This window comes from Ylistrum balloti, unplaced genomic scaffold, assembly GCF_031769215.1.
Source record: "Ylistrum balloti isolate Yb309-2 unplaced genomic scaffold, AGI_CSIRO_Ybal_v1 Utg370814, whole genome shotgun sequence".
NCBI lineage: Eukaryota > Metazoa > Mollusca > Bivalvia > Pectinida > Pectinidae > Ylistrum > Ylistrum balloti.
The window spans coordinates 477736-499170 of NW_026782471.1; the positions used below are offsets into that span (position 1 = coordinate 477736).

The 21435-nt window shown below is 34.9% G+C and overlaps 1 protein-coding gene across 1 annotated transcript; it reads right to left on the minus strand.

The window, feature by feature from the left end:
- Nucleotides 1-959: 959 nt before the first annotated feature.
- Nucleotides 960-10845, minus strand: LOC132558708 (polypeptide N-acetylgalactosaminyltransferase 5-like). Its single transcript, XM_060223301.1, has 11 exons — nt 10443-10845; nt 9597-9750; nt 8461-8624; nt 7904-8068; nt 7130-7346; nt 6282-6399; nt 5740-5922; nt 3623-3760; nt 2783-2884; nt 1726-1857; nt 960-1103 (listed from the first exon to the last, which is right to left on the minus strand). Exons 1-11 carry the CDS (start codon nt 10843-10845, stop codon nt 960-962), a joined length of 1920 nt encoding a protein of 639 aa, XP_060079284.1.
- Between the last annotated feature and the right edge of the window lie 10590 nt (nt 10846-21435).

Sequence of the window (21435 nt, forward strand, 5' to 3'; positions counted from 1 at the left end):
GATATATCCCTATACAATATAATCTGTAAAGGGTAGCCTATAGACAGCATCCTGTCTTACACTGGATAAGGTATTGTCTCGTATAACAGAATTATTTATTAACATAATTTGCAATCACATTCATTGAATCAATAAAATTTTAGATTTTAGTTCACAAAATGTCAGAATATCAATTGGGACGCCTTTACCATGAACTGCAAAGTCATACTTTAATCTTCACGATTTCATTTTGTGAGTATTCAAAATGTCATACGTGAGTCTACACAATACCATCTTAAAGAAACTGCCATCAGTCTACAAAATAGCATGCATGAGTCTATGTAAGTCAACACATAATTATGTTGGTCTACACAATGATTGTACAGAAAGCAAAAGTGAATAACACCTTTTCATAGTTAAGACTTAGATACAGTATAGTCAAACAATGAATTAAAATGCATCACATAGATGTTTCGTCCTTTTAGGACTCGTCAGTGATCTAAATTTTGATGCTTCGGAGGCGGCTAAGGAACATCCAAAGCAATCAAAACAAATGTCAAAATCTAGACGGTGAAGTGCTGCAGTCACGTGATTAGATTTCGTTATTTTCATACATCTGATAATTTTAGAATAGCGTCAGGTACATTTGGTTTTTTCTGAGCTGTATTCGAATGAATTTATGTCTACACAATGTCATGTTTACTAAATATCAATTGTAATTCTACACAATGTAATAAGTAGGGCTACACAATGTCACGTGTCATCTGCCATACCTTTTGAGTTTACATTAAAATACCTTTATAATTTCACTTGACATTTCTATCATGGTGCAGAACATAACCTACAGACATAGAATTATCAAAAAGTTTTCCTATCTTATGGTTTGTGTGCCGGGCTAAAAATTCAGCTATTAATGACAATTTCACCACACAACCAACACAAATAACAACTCAGAATTACATGAATAATACGGACTTCAATTAAATAATTGGCCCCTTTGCTGATTTTCTTTTCATTGCCCACAACTGATTTTCTGTGCCCCTGCATTCCTCCATTAACACAGAACTACCATCAAATGCCAGCGTGATGCACTTTTTGGTATTTACGTGGTATATAGTATTGTCCTGAGGATGGAATAAAAAGAATTATTTAGACATGACAAGTACTAAAATCATTTTGCAATGTCATCTTACTTTTACAATCGTCCAAAAACATATTTCGTCACAAGTTACAAAGAAAGACTACAGGCCAGAATTATTGTCCATGAAATTTATCATTTGAATGCTTTTTCCGACCAAATGTTAAGAGGTTTAATGTTTACGTGGCTATACTTTCTTTAAAACATCATGCATGATAAAGCATCTTTTTCAGTCTACACAGCGGTTGCCATCACTGAAGTAGAAGATGGTTTCCCTTGCGTAACAGCTTTGACATATTTATTATTGTTATTCGTGGTCTTTCTGTATTTTTCTCTGATTTTTCCATGTTTAATCCTTTGTGCGTTTAAACTTTAACAAAATATTTTTGCTCGATTTTCAAATAATTTAATCATTTACTTCTAAAAACATTTGAAAATAATCTTAACTCTAGGTAACATGATCACTTATTGTCATCTGTAAGTGATATCCGATTTTGATAATCTTAATGATATAGTTAATAGGTTATACCTGAGTGTCACCTTCTGTTACATGTAATGTACTTACATAATTCTAAATGATCATTATTGTATCTAAAATAGCAACTCACTTCTCTATATTCCCATTCTTGGTTTCCACGCATTCCATGACATGGAATAAGATGTATTTCTTTCTTTGGAGTAAAATAGTCGAAACATAAAACATCCCGTCTGAACGAACGGTCCTTCATGTAAAGCCAGAACTATTAATTGAAATAATTAGAATGTTATGAATAAATGATTTAACATAAATGTAAATAACTCGTCGTTTCATTGATTACATCCATGAAAATTTGATGTATATAATTGACAAATGCAGAAAATATTAACATATATAACGTTAAGTTTAATATCAAATTGTAAATTCATACATTTTTTATTTTGTTTTTTTTTATCATGATGTGGATACAGAATATCGACAAATGATTAGAGGCTCGGATAATCTACCAAAAACAGATGAACATTGCAATTAAAATATTTCTTTGTTATATAGATATGCAATTTATACTGAAGGATGAAGGGAAACATTACTTAGACAAAACATTCTTCATGAAATCTAAATTTTCATGTTCTTTAACTTTTTTAATCAGAATAACTAGGAATGAAAGGACAACTGCGTTTAACCAATTATCAATTAAGTATTGTAAAATTTGAAATTTAATACTTTTCGACTGAAGGTATAATATCTGCATATTTCTTTGTAAATAAAGACATCCAGCTGAAAACATGTATTTTGACATCCTAAATCCACCATCCTCGACTCTCCAGGGGTTAAGGTCACTATCGTTATCTGTACACCTGTAGCATTTCCTGGAAACATCTGAGGCACAGGTGAAAAAATTTGTCTGGTCCAGAGCAGGTTTCATGATCAGGCGCACTTTGATACTTATTAGGGACCCCAAAGGAGCGACACTCAACTTCAAAGCCAATGAAACATACCAATATGCGACCTCGAGATTCGTTTGATGTACATCAAAGGATCAAACAAGTATTCTCAGCCTATCCACGAGGTGTCTTGCATAGAATTTTCAAATTTGCCAGGAAATGTTCCAATGGTGAAGATAGCGAAAGTGTCCTTACCCCAGGAGTATAGAGGGTGTAAAAACACTAACAAAACAGTTGTGTTACCTGGTTTCCCCCCAGATTATGACAGGGATACGCTTTTAGAATAACACCAGCTTCAGCTTTGTCTACTCCATCCAAACAAATAGGTTTCGCCTTGTTTCGTATCTGTTAAATACAGAATGTAACATAATCATTTAGCAAAGTAAAACTGATTTTAATAATCAAGTTATTTTACCTGTCATGTCATACAAAATGGTATATCATATATAAGATTCTTGATGCACCGGAACACGTTAAAATATTCTCAAACCTCACTGCTATACATGTTACTTATTAAGATACGTTTGATTTTAAAGTCAGGTCCTTATTAACACTATAATATTGTTCTATATGTTGGCCGTCATATTTCCGTGTCAGTTAATTAAATAACTGTATATCTGGCTTAGTACTTTAAAAGAATCAATGTATTGTTAAGAAAACCAATATGATTACATCACACTGGATACCTGCAACAAACAATTAATTTCTTACTTCTAAAGGGTTATCACATACAAATAAAACGCTAACATTTTGTCTGTAATGAAACATAGGACAACACGACATAAAGTAAATGTTTTCTTTCACAAAGACTTTTGAAATAATAAAACAGTGATCAGAATCTATTTATCTATGTTTTGGAGACTAGGTTTTCAAAGATTCTCACAACCGACATCAGTTTTTCAGGTGCATTTTAATTCTAGCTCACAAATAGACAGTGACTTTAATGCTGTGCCATTTACATTTGCAATGAATGTAATATTACGACAGATTGGTAGCCCACGAGAAAACAAATGTTCTGACAGATTGTTTTAACATGTATATACTATAACAAACATTTTGAGTAATTCGTTTACACAAACTTACCTCTCCGGAAGCATAAGAATTTCCTGGAATGTATATTTCTGGAAACACATTTTTTAAAAACCATGAGAAACTTTTGCAATTCAGCCGTTTTCTTAGAGCTTTCCTCTCCGATATATCTCCATAATTTGTTTCATTTATCTGTAAAAACACACACACAAAAAAAAAAACCCAGCCATTATAACTTATAATGCACTCTGTCCTACTGTAGAGTCTTATATTTTCGTGGTTTTCCGAACATACACGTGTTCTTCGATTTCGTCAAATATCTTACACACTCCACTAGTACCATTACGCAACCTTTATCTATTTATCATTTCACGGATACATAAATTTGTGGATCTAAAGTACTCTCCAATTCAATGAAAATCAATAAACTCTATCTATGAGAAAGCTTATAAACGAATAAATGTACTTAGAATGTTAAAGTACAAAATTGACAGAAAGTCACTTGAATTAATATATATTACATTTATTCGTCCTATTTTAGAATATGCTGATATAGTTTGGGCTAATTGCACAGAAAGGGAATGCAACATCTTAGAATCAGTTCAATTAGAGGCAATTCACATTATAACTGGCCTAAGACGGGGCACCAGTCATGCAATTCTATATAATGAGTCTGGATTAATACCCTTAGCTAAAAGAAGACATTTACATCAAAATATCCATTTTTTAAAAGATTTTAAATAACAGATGCCCTCCTCATGTATTTGACTCTATCCAACCTTTTATAAACAATAATAATGCTCCTTATCCACTTCGACACAATAGATTGTTTGATGTGCCCCATACAAAAACTTGTCATTATAGCACTAGCTTCTTTCCAAAACTCATGAATGAATGGAATGGCCCATCTTGTCTGTATCCCTCATTAACTTCTATTTATGCGATAAAAAAAATCTTTTTTATCACAGCAAGCTACCATTCCTCCTTTCCACTGTAATGATACTTTCAAATATAAAGGACAAAGAAAAACTAACATAATTTTATGTCAACTAAGAAACTCTGCAAGTAATTTGAATTTTGATTTATTCAATTCCCACCTTAAAGATAACCCTGCCTGTAACTGTGGCCACCCAGTTGAAGATTGTACCCACTTATTTTTCCACTGTCCCTTCTTTACTAACCAGAGACAACTCCTCTTTAATTCCCTTTCTGACCTTAGTGATTCTATACCTCCTACAATTGATACATTTCTCAAAGGTTCTCCTATACTTGATGCAAACATGAATAAATTTATTCTTGATATAGTTCAGAGATTCATAACTGACACTGGTCGCCTATTTTAGCAAATGTACATCCCATTCTATACTTCTATCTTTTCTATCTCTCATTTGTATTTGATGTCTCAAGTGTGGGTCCGCCTGTCCATTTTAGGGACTCAGCTCAGGATTATGTGCAAATGGACTGTTTGAACCTGCAGCCTGTCCCACCACAAATGGACATATTTTGACCCAGTCTTGTAATATCTTGTGATACCTAATTTGTATTTTTTAGTTTATGTTACTGTTCTGGAACTCAATAATACAAACGATGGTGATGCCTATTTTGCATTTCGGTTATATAATCATCCATTTGAATCTATCTTCTACATTCTTATTCCTAATATTATTATTATCTGTTATCTCTAATTTTGATTGATGTGTCTGTATACTTGTTTATGCACTGTAAGGAGAGGGCTTTCATAGGCTCTACCTGTTGCCCAATTCCTACTGTCAATAACACCATGACAATAAAATATTCTGAAAGGAAAAATGAAAATCAATCTTCCGCAAAAACAATTATGACAATACTATAAGATTAAGTGAAATATTGAAGTATTGATAAAGCTCAAAATGAAGTAACTAGCAGTAACTAGAGATATGTAGATGTTTTACATATTCATTGTTGATGTTTTGTAAAAATATGGAAAAGTACTTCAACATAACCATTTGCTAATTTGATCGATTTAATTTCAAGTGTTTTAATGTTGTTAAATCCGTGTACCCAACATTACTAGCGGTATTATCTAGATTACATATATAGTAAAATGAGTTATTCTACCTATTGTAAATGAACTATGATCAAGGTATGTACCTTCCTTGCTTTTACCAAATTAATTTAATAATTATTCTTACAGCTGTTGCAGATAATCTGTCGTAGTAATAGGTCTTGAAGTCATCGAGCCACACCTCAGCCAAACGAAGGTTATTGCGTAACAGGATATTTTTTCCTGGCCAGGTGTACGGGGAACGTTTCCGGAATATATGTCCGACATGGGAACATGGGGCGGTAAGAAGTGTTCCTCCACACATCCATATCTAGTATCAAGAGACAGAATGCATGACGTCATCACACAAATGCATAGGGCCAACATAGTCAAGATTTTATAGCAATCATTTCAGAAAAGGATCACCGAATGCAAAAGAAGTCAAATTGCTTGTTATTTGATTATAGAAGATAAAATATTTTACATTTTATCGAAACAATTATTACTGTCGTTCTTTATAATATTGATAGTCAGCACTTACTACCTCGGCTGTTTAAGAAACGACCTTGAATGACATTGAAGCTTTATTCTATCAAAAATTTTAAAAGGATATTTCTGTTGTTTTCATATTAATTATATGAATAAAAACCCTGAATAATAGTTCAGCAATTTGGGTTAGCAAAGTATTACCCTGAATGATATTTCCAAATTTTCAGCTCCCCAAATATTCATTCCTTCGTCGTATGTTCCAATTTCAGTGAAATATTCTCGACTGATCGCAAACAGACCCCCTGCCATGGTAGGAGACCTGTCAAACAATAACACGTGTTTACCTACCCTGTGTATTCTTCAAATACGGCATTTCAACCGTTTTCAGTAGGACTTTGTCCAACAGATACAAGCACGAATGTAATAAATGGCTGGTGTTGACGATGGAGTAGATGATAATTACTGTTTTACTGGTCTTATTCTCCTTGTATAGTTTACTTCTTTATACTTTGTAAATCTTTCTTTAGTTCATGGTTTGAATTTGAGTTTGAACAATGATTATGTTGAAATGTTGGTATTTTCTTGTTGTTTTACTGATTTGATTAACGACCGAGTGGCATGTGTACATATACAAATGCACATACGTATGAATGTGCATGTGCACTGTATATTGTTTTTCATAAGAAAACTTTACATCATCAAAACGAATTCCTTTCGCTTTTCCTCATTTCTTGTCAGTGCATTTATATTAGCGATGTTATTTCACCCACAAATATAGCGACTAAAAATCCAAACAAAAATAGCACCAACTTGGAAATAGAAACCTCGTCATACGACGTCCGTGAATTAAAAGCTATATGATTTTAAGTGATAAACACTTTAAAAAATGTATAATGCAGATAACCGTTTAAAGCACTTGGTATCAATAACGAGAGTCCTGGAAGGAAAAACAGCTGTATGATGCAGTCTAAGTCATTATTTTCATCAACAGCAGTCAATTTAATCCATACACTGTTCTTGTTATTTAGTTACAAATTAATAGGCCGTACCTTGCTGGTAAATAGTCTTTAAAATTACGACGCGCCCTTTCAGACTCTGGTATGATGTGCCAGTTAAACACGAGTGACCAGTCAAATCCTCCGACCTGTACGTCTTTTGCTTTACCGATTTTGAAGCGGAATGTTGTGAAATCAATCACATCAATTATAGGTGTAACTGAGGTCGTCTTGTCACGAGCGATGGGATCTAGCAGTGGCTCAATCCAACCTGAAGACCAAAAAAATAAAGTCTTTCTTAAAGCTATGTATAAACAAAAAAGATGATTATCAAATCACTATTTCTTCAGGAAAATTCCCCGATACATAGAGAGAGATAGAAATTTGTTAAACATTTAGAAACATTGTTCAAATGACTAGTATAAGGATGTGTTATCTGTTTACAATTCATAACACATGGACGGCAACAATAAATTGGTCGACATATCTATGTCATATTATTCATTAACGTATACTATATATGTACTTTTGGAATGGACGAATATATATACAACAGGAGGAATTGCTCAACTAAGGAAACATCTTGAAAGGTTTCGTCGTCATTCATAAATGTGATAAATGTCATTGATTTAAGGCGGAAGTTCTTGACCTTCTTAATCAAATATCAATTAAATATTTCCAATCAACCGAATTTCACTTTTAAAGTTAGAAAATTCTTTAAAAATAGCTAATTATTTCTTACACTGTAAAATCATCAATGTTTTGGGGAGTTTCATTTTTGTTTTGTCCAACAAAAATATTTTATTTTAAAGTGATTATAGTATATACCATCCGAGCATTCTATATGGGAATCAAGATACACAAGGACAGTTCCGGAGGCGCTGTTGTAGCCAAGAAGTCTTGTTCTGATCAGTCCTTCCCTTTTGCTGGCTCTCACTATTTTAACCTTTTCATATCGACTCATATATTCTTCCAGTGGGGTATGCAGATGTGCTTAAAACATTAAAAGTAGCATAAATCATTAATACATCCAGGTACCTGACACAACGCAATCTGTTGCGTCAATTACGATGTTTTAAGACAAATTTAAAATAAAAAATAAGTACATGCAATCACAATTTTATACATTTATTTCATATTTACATTTTTTCCTAGTCCTGCCAGTAAGAAATTTTATATCACTTTATATTCTTATTGTTTTCATATTAAAATATTGTGAAATAAACGAGTACCTGTTGTTCAAACTATTCAAACAGTGATGTTTGAGTAACAATTGAGGATAAATTGGATGAAATACAGAACCGTGTCTTTGATATTGAAGTGATAGCTCAATAGAGCTTTTACTCATAAATTTCAAAACGTTGAAAGCGTTATGCTTTTCTTACGCATGTCCGAAAAATCATCTACAAGGATGACCTCCTTCAGTAGTTCCGGTGGGGTACGGTTTATAATGCTATGGACACTCCTTAGTAACACAGACCAAGCCTCGTTATGAAATGTCACAATGACACTCGCGTCTGGCAAATTACTGTATACCATGGTTTTACATCTGAAAGTAGATAAGAGAGTGAATACATTTGTTTTCGTTTTTGTTCTATTGTTTATCTATGTTAGTTTGTTTGAGTTTATGTTTTTATTTACTTACTTTTGTTCTTTTCGTTTTGCATCTATCAATGATGCAAAGCTACTTCAAATTTGTTTTAAATAATGACAATTTTAACCTTTCACCCATATGATATCTATATCTAATAATAAAAGAAACAAAAGTCCCCTTGTCATGTCTTCAATTTCCATTTCCCCACTTAATCACCGAGGACACATTAGCTATTTTAATCAAATAAATAGACGTACGGTGTGCTTTATCGGTACAACATCATGGTTACTTATCGGTCACCTTTCATAACTTGCAGTACATTTTCGTCCACTGACAATAAACATGTGAGACTTTCAGTTTTACCGATACAGAAAATCATTGACATTAATAAAGGTAACAAAAAGAACAATGACATGAAACGTGATAGAAGGTATATAGTGATAGTCTAACTCAGCGACAAAAACGGAAACTAAACAAATCCACACTAAGCTAATCATGATACCTTAACCAAGATATCTTGACAGGAACATGAAAGAGGTTTCAAAGTTAAGGAGCACAATATTGACCCAACACAACATTACAAATAAAATTCTATCTGAAGAAGGAAAGAGGAAATTAAATAATTGTGTTTTTCTTCATGATAATAGAAAACGTTGAGTATATTTCCTACGTTGGTATGTAACCTATAATATCATACAAGAGAAATGGCAGATAAATCATAGTTATATACTGTAATCACATTAATTTTCGCGGAGGAATTATTTTCGTTGATTTCGTGGGTACTCTAAATCCAAGAATGTATAAGTCCATGATATATCAAAATAAGTAATATCCACGAAATCAACTGTCCACGAAAAAATACCTTCGAAAAACCATGAAAATGATGCTAAACGAAAATTATTTGACAGCACATATCTTCCTACTTACTCTGGATCTCGTGTATCCTCCAAGGACCTGTCTAATGAAATCATATCACTGACATATTCATTGAAGGCATTGTTTTTCCATCCTTTTTTGTACTTTTTCTTTTCCTCGGGGGTCAGTGACTTTTCATCAATATTTACACCGTCCCCTAACTCACCTTTAAATAGAAAAAAAGGCATTAGGATCAGTTATCACTGGTTTAATCCATTTTCATGTTTATGTACATAAACAGGAGTCACTTTAACTTCTCGAAATATTTCATTCAGGTTTGGTAATGTATGTTGAATAGATGTTCCTGTATCACAACCGTTCGAAATTGATGTGATACGTTTTGAGGACTACACTGTCTTTTTATTCAGACAAATGATCAGTATGAAGTATACAGTGTATGAGACAGTAATGAAATTACAGGGTGTATTTGGCTGTACTGTAAAATTTCATATGTCAAGTGGAATTTCGTGTGCCAGGACGGGCATCTTTTCAATCAAGTCACTTATAACTGTCAAATAAAGCAATAATTTCATGCTTCAATAAAATCCACTCCAAAAATATTTGATTTGAAGCTCTAGTATATTACAAGATTTAGCATTGATTTTAATATCTCAGTCAAATTTTAATTTCAACATACTAGCTAACATCCATCAATATCACAACGGACGAAATATATTGGAAAAATGCTTCATTAGCATAAGATATGGCATGAAGGACACGTATTAACTAAGGGCGGTAACTGCATTAAATTCATAAATTCAAAAAAGTCGGAAATAGTTTATTTTCGATCTAGAATATGCATTCCAGATGTTAAATGATCGATCGATATCTGAATAGACAAATATTGTATTCGCTCACCTGGTCCAGATGGTACAACTTCATCTTTGGTATCCTTTCCGCCGTTTATAACGAGATTTTTCTTCGGAACATCCTCTTGTATTTTTTCAACGACTTTATCTTCCTCTTTCATGTCATTCCTTTTGTTAAGGCCAGCATTTTGATCTTTATTTTTGAGCACATTATTTGCCACGTCATTATTTCTGGGTTGTGGCTCTAATGGATCTTCCCTTAGGTTTTCTGTTTGTTTTTGACCGTCAGGTTTAATTACACCGAGTTGATGCGATTGTTCCAGTTCTACTTCAGTCTTCCGAGTATTATCATTGTTTGTAAAATCACGATAAATAAAAAACCACACACACCACAAAAAGAAACATAACACGCCTAGATTTTTAACGTGTTTCTTTAAACGCATTCGTGGCATTCTGGGTAATCTGGAAGTAGAATCCATTTTACTGTTATTACAAAGTGTTGACTTGATGATTTTCTGAAACACAAACTAAATAAGCGACTATTTGCCTAAATGAGAATTTTATGTCTTCGCAATAAGAAAACAATAATAGTATCAAAGATATCAATATTATTTATGTTCATCATAAAATGTATTATATGATAGAATGGAAATTTAATATAGCATATTATCACATTACATGTACAAAAACATCTTATCTATCGTAAACCTGTACTAAACTATATCAAGCTTAGGTTTGTAAAATCGCTTACATATTCTAACAATCCAAACTTGTGATTAAGTATAGTAAATACAGTTGTATTAATTTTTCATTCCATTGATATACAATAACATTGTACAACATGATAATCACATTTATGTTTAACGTTGATATACACCAGATATAGCTACCATATATTTATCATTTTCCTGTATGCATGCTAACGTTACATATGTAGACTGGTGTATGACATTGTGGATGTCATGATGTTGAAATGCTGAAGTGACATTTCGTATCTAGGACAGATTGTTCTGTCTACGGAAATTATCAATTACACATCCCATAGACATAATCAAACCTTTACTAGACATCATCTGATGACCCAAAGAAAGTAATCTAGCAGTCGACACAAACATTATAAAAACCCATAGACAAGTTAAAACAATTTATATCCATGTTTAAGCAAACCATAGACGTGATCACACAACTAATGGACATATTTGATGAACCCATAGACGTGATCACGCAACTAACGGACATATTTGATCTACCCATAGACGTGATCACACAACTAACGGACATATTTGATCTACCCATAGACGTGATCACACAACTAATGGGCATATTTGATCTACCCATAGACGTGATCACACAACTAATGGACATATTTGATGAACCCGTAGACGTGATCACGCAACTAACGGACATATTTGATCTACCCATAGACGTGATCACACAACTAACGGACATATTTGATCTACCCATAGACGTGATCACACAACTAATGGACATATTTGATGAACCCATAGACTTGATCACGCAACTAACGGACATATTTAATCTACCCATAGACGTGATCACACAACTTACGGACATATTTGATCTACCCATAGACGTGATCTACCATCGTGTAAACCGACTTCAGCTCCCCATAGAGAAACTCCATTGCTTCTAGTAATCTTGACCATTGTACTGTATGATAACATGTTTCACTCCTCAAGTTTTACTCTGCTATAGAAATCACGACAAAGATTATGAAATGCTTCATCACAAAGTCAAACCCTGATTACTTATATACTTACATTACTAGGTTTTATCAGTCAGTATGAATACTTATATAATTCCTCTCCGCGTCCCCGCTACTTTACATCACGCAATTCATTTTTTTGTTTGTAGATTTCTTGAAAATGACAACTGATCGAGTTTAACAAAACGCGTCACCTATTTCATCAATACGTGTATTGCCACATATGCATCTTATTAGACCGCCGTCCCATCTTATCTCGCTGAGCAACAGCTGTTCACAGTCGAGTAACTAGGAAACCAACAATGATTGATTTTTATCGTTCAGATAACTTGACGACAAAGTTTACGCGGACAGCTTTACTGAACAATATATTTCAATGAAAAATATCAATAATAGTTTATTTGCACTTTAGATATCATAATGCTTATTTTTCTTCAGTAGAATATACGGTGATAAGCATCACGGACCATTTTCCTCTGGTTTGTAATGAGTTATCGAATAGAAGGCCTTTACGTAACAAACACTGTAAATTATAAGTGACGTTTAGATGCCTACACAGTCGCCTTCATCAAACAGATGACCAGCGTAAAGCGTGTGTTTTGTATAGATGATTACAGTGTACGAGTTGGTAATAAAATTACGCGACTTTTCGGCTGTAGTATATACATGTGTCATCTTAAATACAACACAGTGGTATGATAAGATGGCAATAAGATTATAGTAAGATGAGATCGAATTCTTCCACACGTTCATCAGCTGGTAGCAGAAGACTATCTCATGAAAGTCGATTCGGCTACGCTTTATTCAAAACATCTAGATGTGCGAGGGACTATGGGGCCCCTCGTCCATATTTAGTACCGACTTACTGCGTTGTATCCAGATGACGTTTTTGGGAACTGATGATTGAAAAGTTTGTTTTACTCTATCTACTACCTTGGGATTGTCTCAGACGGACCCCGAATCTCATCCAACTATTTCTTCTTACGGGTATATTCTGCGATGTCTCTTTAATCCAGAGAAGTTAAGTATCTTACCCAAACACAACCACTAAAGCGATTTTAGCTTCCTGATAAACTCTAACATTTATGTAGACAGGTTTTGACTTGACAACTCAGACCTTTAAAAAATTAGTTGTATACTAAGAGCACTCAGAGATAAATGAATATATATTATCATCACAGTTGATTTTTTTACGATTCATGAGCTCCTCTCAAAACAAATACAGGTCTCCTTATACCTACAAGTTTAGTTTCCTTACATATACATTGTATTGTATCACAAATACAGTTTTCCTTATACCTACAAGTTTAGTTTCCTTACATACACATTGTATTGTATCACAAATACAGTTTTCCTTATACCTACAAGTTTAGTTTCCTTACATACACATTGTATTGTATCACAAATACAGTTTTCCTTATACCTACAAGTTTAGTTTCCTTACATACACATTGTATTGTATCACAATCAAATACAGGTTTCCTTATACCTACAAGTTTAGTTTCCTTACATACACATTGTATTGTATCACAAATACAGTTTTCCTTATACCTACAAGTTTAGTTTCCTTACATACACATTGTATTGTATCACAAACAAATACAGGTTTCCTTATACCTACAAGTTTAGTTTCCTTACATATACATTGTATTGTATCACAAATACAGGTTTCCTTATACCTACAAGTTTAGTTTCCTTACATACACATTATATTGTATCACAAATACAGTTTTCCTTATACCTACAAGTTTAGTTTCCTTACATACACATTGTATTGTATCACAATCAAATACAGGTTTCCTTATACCTACAAGTTTAGTTTCCTTACATATACATTGTATTGTATCACAAATACAGTTTTCCTTATACCTACAAGTTTAGTTTCCTTACATATACATTGTATTGTATCACAAACAAATACAGTTTTCCTTATTCCTACAAGTTTAGTTTCCTTACATATACATTGTATTGTATCACAAATACAGGTTTCCTTATACCTACAAGTTTAGTTTCCTTACATATACATTGTATTGTATCACAAATACAGGTTTCCTTATACCTACAAGTTTAGTTTCCTTACATATACATTGTATTGTATCACAAACAAATACAGTTTTCCTTATTCCTACAAGTTTAGTTTCCTTACATATACATTGTATTGTATCACAAATACAGGTTTCCTTATACCTACAAGTTTAGTTTCCTTACATATACATTGTATTGTATCACAAACAAATACAGTTTTCCTTATGCCTACAAGTTTAGTTTCCTTACATATACATTGTATTGTATCACAAATACAGTTTTCCTTATACCTACAAGTTTAGTTTCCTTACATATACATTGTATTGTATCACAAATACAGGTTTCCTTATACCTACAAGTTTAGTTTCCTTACATACACATTGTATTGTACATTTTCTTCATGTTCCCTTCCATTAATGACTAGATATAGATTTCCTCATTTCTCAATTGCTTGACAACAATTTCATGTCCATACAATAGGTCCAGTGTAACAGCTGTGATAAAACAAATGATTAGTAGATTGGAGACACGTTTCAAGGGCCACTGACGAGAAGTTAAAAACTATACAACAACATGTTTATAAGTTCAATAATAGTCAACGGATACGATTCTCATATAAACAGATCAAATCGTGAGATTTTTCTCATATAAACAGCTTAAACTGTGAGATGTTTCTCATATAAACAGATCAAATAGTGAGATTTTTCTCATATAAACAGCTTAAACTGTGAGATGCTTCTCATATAAACAGCTTAAACTGTGAGACGTTTCTCATATAAACAGCTTAAATTGTGAGATGTTTCTCATATAAACAGCTTAAACTGTGAGACGTTTCTCATATAAACAGCCTAAACTGTGAGACGTTTCTCATATAAACAGCCTAAACTGTGAGACGTTTCTCATATAAACAGCTTAAACTGTGAGACGTTTCTCATATAAACAGCCTAAACTGTGAGACGTTTCTCATATAAACAGCCTAAACTGTGAGACGTTTCCCATATAAACAGCCTAAACTGTGAGACGTTTCCCATATAAACAGCCTAAACTGTGAGACGTTTCCCATATAAACAGCCTAAACTGTGAGACGTTTCCCATATAAACAGCCTAAACTGTGAGACGTTTCCCATATAAACAGCCTAAACTGTGAGACGTTTCTCATATAAACAGCTTAAACTGTGAGACGTTTCTCATATAAACAGCTTAAATTGTGAGATGTTTCTCATATAAACAGCCTGAACTGTGAGACTTTTCTCATATAAACAGCCTAAACTGTGAGACGTTTCTCATATAAACAGCCTAAACTGTGAGACGTTTCTCATATAAACAGCCTAAACTGTGAGACGTTTCTCATATAAACAGCTTAAACTGTGAGATGTTTCTCATATAAACAGCCTAAACTGTGAGACGTTTCTCATATAAACAGCCTAAACTGTGAGACGTTTCTCATATAAACAGCCTAAACTGTGAGACGTTTCTCATATAAACAGCCTAAACTGTGAGATGTTTCTCATATAAACAGCCTAAACTGTGAGACGTTTCTCATATAAACAGCCTAAACTGTGAGACGTTTCTCATATAAACAGCCTAAACTGTGAGATGTTTCTCATATAAACAGCTTAAACTGTGAGACGTTTCTCATATAAACAGCCTAAACTGTGAGACGTTTCTCATATAAACAGCTTAAACTGTGAGATGTTTCTCATATAAACAGCCTAAACTGTGAGACGTTTCTCATATAAACAGCTTAAACTGTGAGACGTTTCTCATATAAACAGCCTAAACTATGAGACGTTTCTCATATAAACAGCTTAAACTGTGAGACGTTTCTCATATAAACAGCCTAAACTGTGAGATGTTTCTCATATAAACAGCTTAAACTGTGAGATGTTTCTCATATAAACAGCTTAAACTGTGAGACGTTTCTCATATAAACAGCTTAAACTGTGAGACGTTTCTCATATAAACAGCTTAAACTGTGAGACGTTTCTCATATAAACAGCCTAAACTGTGAGATGTTTCTCATATAAACAGCTTAAACTGTGAGACGTTTCTCATATAAACAGCCTAAACTGTGAGACGTTTCTCATATAAACAGCCTAAACTGTGAGATGTTTCTCATATAAACAGATCAAGTTAAAACAAGTTAGAAATAAACACTAAATCAATGTATTTGATAAGGAGTACAAGTGACCGCCCACCAATGGAGAACATGTCTAGTGTTAGTCACATAATGTTTAGGTACAATGTATATGATATTGATAAAATAGAGGTATACAAAATGGTGTCTTGTCTCTAAACAGAACATTCTAACTCTAAACACAGCTAATCAAATGTATCAAAATGATATTTTACGGAGACGATATTGTCATATTATGGAAGATGTACTTACTTGGTGGTCATACATTTTTTCCGTTTAAAATAGTTCTGAAATACAAATCAATTTATTCGTGTATCAGTTGAGCACCACTTATATTTAAAGCGTATTTCTGTTTCATTAATTTATCTGCTTATTCATTTTGATGTATTCGCTGTGGTTATCAAACAGGCAGTCATTTCGAAGCGGATTTGTTTTTAGATATTTGGTGGCTAACTCACTGAACATCATGTGGAGGACCATTTTGTGCAAACGTAAATGAAAAGCAGTTACTGTATGCAAGTGTTTGTGCATTGTCATCCTAACACAAAGAAATAGAACTGAAATATACATTGTACATCGGATTGCGACGCGGTACGGCCTCAATAACTTGATATACAGCATGTGTCGTGTTCAATGTAGATGTAAAAATCTTGCAAAAACACGCTTCGGTAAAACCATGAATGAAGCAGTTCAAAGTGTATATCTTCTTGATCAACTTGGGATCTCATTTAGGCAATACCGATTTCAATCTGATATGTTGTAAATAATATATTCTGATATAATATAACAATTTATCACTGAAACTGTGTAATTGAGATTTTGTGTACACGAATATATATATAAGATAAGGGCATTGAAGTGGAAAGTTTTCTCAACACCAGTACAAACATCCAATGTTACAACCAACACCGGTACAAACATCTAGTGTTACAACCAACACCAGTACAAACATCTAGTGTTACAACCAACACCGGTACAAACATCCAATGTTACAACCAACACCGGTACAAACATCTAGTGTTACAACCAACACCGGTACAAACATCTAGTGTTACAACCAACACCGGTACAAACATCCAATGTTACAACCAACACCGGTACAAACATCCAATGTTACAACCAACACCGGTACAATCCAATGTTACAACCAACACCGGTACAAACATCTAGTGTTACAACCAACACCGGTACAAACATCCAATGTTACAACCAACACCGGTACAAACATCTAGTGTTACAACCAACACCGGTACAAACATCCAATGTTACAACCAACACCGGTACAAACATATAATGTTACAACCAACACCGGTACAAACATATAATGTTACAACCAACACCGATACAAACATCTAGTGTTACAACCAACACCGGTACAAACATCCAATGTTACAACGTTACAACCAACACCGGTACAAACATCCAATGTTACAACCAACACCGGTACAAACATCCAGTGTTACAACCAACACCGGTACAAACATCCAATGTTACAACCAACACCAGTACAAACATCCAATGTTACAACCAACACCGGTACAAACATCCAATGTTACAACCAACACCGGTACAAACATCCAGTGTTACAACCAACACCGGTACAAACATCCAATGTTACAACCAACACCGGTACAAACATCCAATGTTACAACCAACACCGGTACAAACATCCAATGTTACAACCAACACCGGTACAAACATCCAATGTTACAACCAACACCGGTACAAACATCTAGTGTTACAACCAACACCGGTACAAACATCCAATGTTACAACCAACACCGGTACAAACATCCAATGTTACAACCAACACCGGTACAAACATCCAATGTTACAACCAACACCGGTACAAACATCCAATGTTACAACCAACACCGGTACAAACATCCAATGTTACAACCAACACCGGTACAAACATCCAATGTTACAACCAACACCGGTACAAACATCCAATGTTACAACCAACACCGGTACAAACATCCAATGTTACAACCAACACCGGTACAAACATCCAATGTTACAACCAACACCGGTACAAACATCCAATGTTACAACCAACACCGGTACAAACATCCAATGTTACAACCATCACCGGTACACCCTTCTATTGCTACAACGAACTCCGGTACAAACATCCAATGTTACAACCAACACCGGTACAAACATCCAATGTTACAACCAACACCGGTACAAACATCCAATGTTACAACCAACACCGGTACAAACATCTAGTGTTACAACCAACACCGGTACAAACATCCAATGTTACAACCAACACCGGTACAAACATCCAATGTTACAACCAACACCGGTACAAACATCCAATGTTACAACCAACACCGGTACAAACATTTAGTGTTACAACCAACACCGGTACAAACATCCAATGTTACAACCAACACCGGTACAAACATCCAACGTTACAACCAACACCGGTACAAACATCCAATGTTACAACCAACACCGGTACAAACATCCAATGTTACAACCAACACCGGTACAAACATCCAATGTTACAACCAACACCGGTACAAACATCCAATGTTACAACCAACACCGGTACAAACATCCAATGTTACAACCAACACCGGTACAAACATCCAATGTTACAACCAACACCGGTACAAACATCCAATGTTACAACCAACACCGGTACAAACATCTAGTGTTACAACCAACACCGGTACAAACATCCAATGTTACAACCAACACCGGTACAAACATCCAATGTTACAACCAACACCGGTACAAACATCCAATGTTACAACCAACACCGGTACAAACATCCAATGTTACAACCAACACCGGTACAAACATCCAATGTTACAACCAACACCGGTACAAACATCCAATGTTACAACCAACACCGGTACAAACATCCAATGTTACAACCAACCGGTACAACACCGGTACAAACATCCAATGTTACAACCAACACCGGTACAAACATCCAATGTTACAACCAACACCGGTACAAACATCCAATGTTACAACCAACACCGGTACAAACATCCAATGTTACAACCAACACCGGTACAAACATCCAATGTTACAACCAACACCGGTACAAACATCCAATGTTACAACCAACACCGGTACAAACATCCAATGTTACAACCAACACCGGTACAAACATCTAGTGTTACAACCAACACTAGAACAAACATCCAATGTTACAACCAACACCGGTACAAACATCCAATGTTACAACCAACACCGGTACAAACATCCAATGTTACAACCAACACCGGTACAAACATCCAATGTTACAACCAACACCGGTACAAACATCCAATGTTACAACCAACACCGGTACAAACATCCAATGTTACAACCAACACCGGTACAAACATCCAATGTTACAACCAACACCGGTACAAACATCCAATGTTACAACCAACACCGGTACAAACATCCAATGTTACAACCAACACCGGTACAAACATCCAATGTTACAACCAACACCGGTACAAACATCCAATGTTACAACCAACACCGGTACAAACATCCAATGTTACAACCAACACCGGTACAAACATCCAATGTACAACAACCAACACCGGTACAAACATCCAATGTTACAACCAACACCGGTACAAACATCCAATGTTACAACCAACACCGGTACAAACATCCAATGTTACAACCAACACCGGTACAAACATCCAATGTTACAACCAACACCGGTACAAACATCCAATGTTACAACCAACACCGGTACAAACATCCAATGTTACAACCAACACCGGTACAAACATCCAATGTTACAACCAACACCGGTACAAACATCCAATGTTACAACCAACACCGGTACAAACATCCAATGTTACAACCAACACCGGTACAAACATCCAATGTTACAACCAACACCGGTACAAACATCTAGTGTTACAACCAACACCGGTACAAACATCCAATGTTACAACCAACACCGGTACAAACATCCAATGTTACAACCAACACCGGTACAAACATCCAATGTTACAACCAACACCGGTACAAACATCCAATGTTACAACCAACACCGGTACAAACATCCAATGTTACAACCAACACCGGTACAAACATCCAATGTTACAACCAACACCGGTACAAACATCCAATCCAATGTTACAACCAACACCGGTACAAACGTCCAATGTTACAACCAACACCGGTACAAACATCTAGTGTTACAACCAACACCGGTACAAACATCCAATGTTACAACCAACACCGGTACAAACATCCAATGTTACAACCAACACCGGTACAAACATCTAGTGTTACAACCAACACCGGTACAAACATCCAATGTTACAACCAACACCGGTACAAACATCCAATGTTACAACCAACACCGGTACAAACATCTAGTGTTACAACCAACACCGGTACAAACATCCAATGTTACAACCAACACCGGTACAAACATCCAATGTTACAACCAACACCGGTACAAACATCCAATGTTACAACCAACACCGGTACAAACATCTAGTGTTACAACCAACACCGGTACAAACATCCAATGTTACAACCAACACCGGTAATGTTAAACACCAATGTTACAACCAACACCGGTACAAACATCCAATGTTACAACCAACACCGGTACAAACATCCAATGTTACAACCAACACCGGTACAAACATCTAGTGTTACAACCAACACCGGTACAAACATCCAATGTTACAACCAACACCGGTACAAACATCCAATGTTACAACCAACACCGGTACAAACAGTGTTCCAATGTTACAACCAACACCGGTACAAACATCCAATGTTACAACCAACACCGGTACAAACATCCAATGTTACAACCAACACCGGTACAAACATCCAATGTTACAACCAACACCGGTACAAACATCCAATGTTACAACCAACACCGGTACAAACATCCAATGTTACAACCAACACCGGTACAAACATCCAATGTTACAACCAACACCGGTACAAACATCCAATGTTACAACCAACACCGGTACAAACATCCAATGTTACAACCAACATCGGTACAAACATCCAATGTTACAACCAACACCGGTACAAACATCCAATGTTACAACCAACACCGGTACAAACATCCAATGTTACAACCAACACCGGTACAAACATCCAATGTTACAACCAACACCGGTACAAACATCCAATGTTACAACCAACACC

Coding starts and splice junctions, on each gene's coding strand:
- LOC132558708 (XM_060223301.1), bottom strand. CDS start 10,845: ATGCCACGAATGCGTTTAAAGAAACACGTTAAAAATCTAGGCGTGTTA. Junction 8,625..9,596: donor GAGGATACACGAGATCCAGA/GTAAGTAGGAAG, acceptor ATCTACTTTCAG/ATGTAAAACCATGGTATACA. Junction 7,347..7,903: donor CCATATAGAATGCTCGGATG/GTATATACTATA, acceptor TTTGGTCTTCAG/GTTGGATTGAGCCACTGCTA.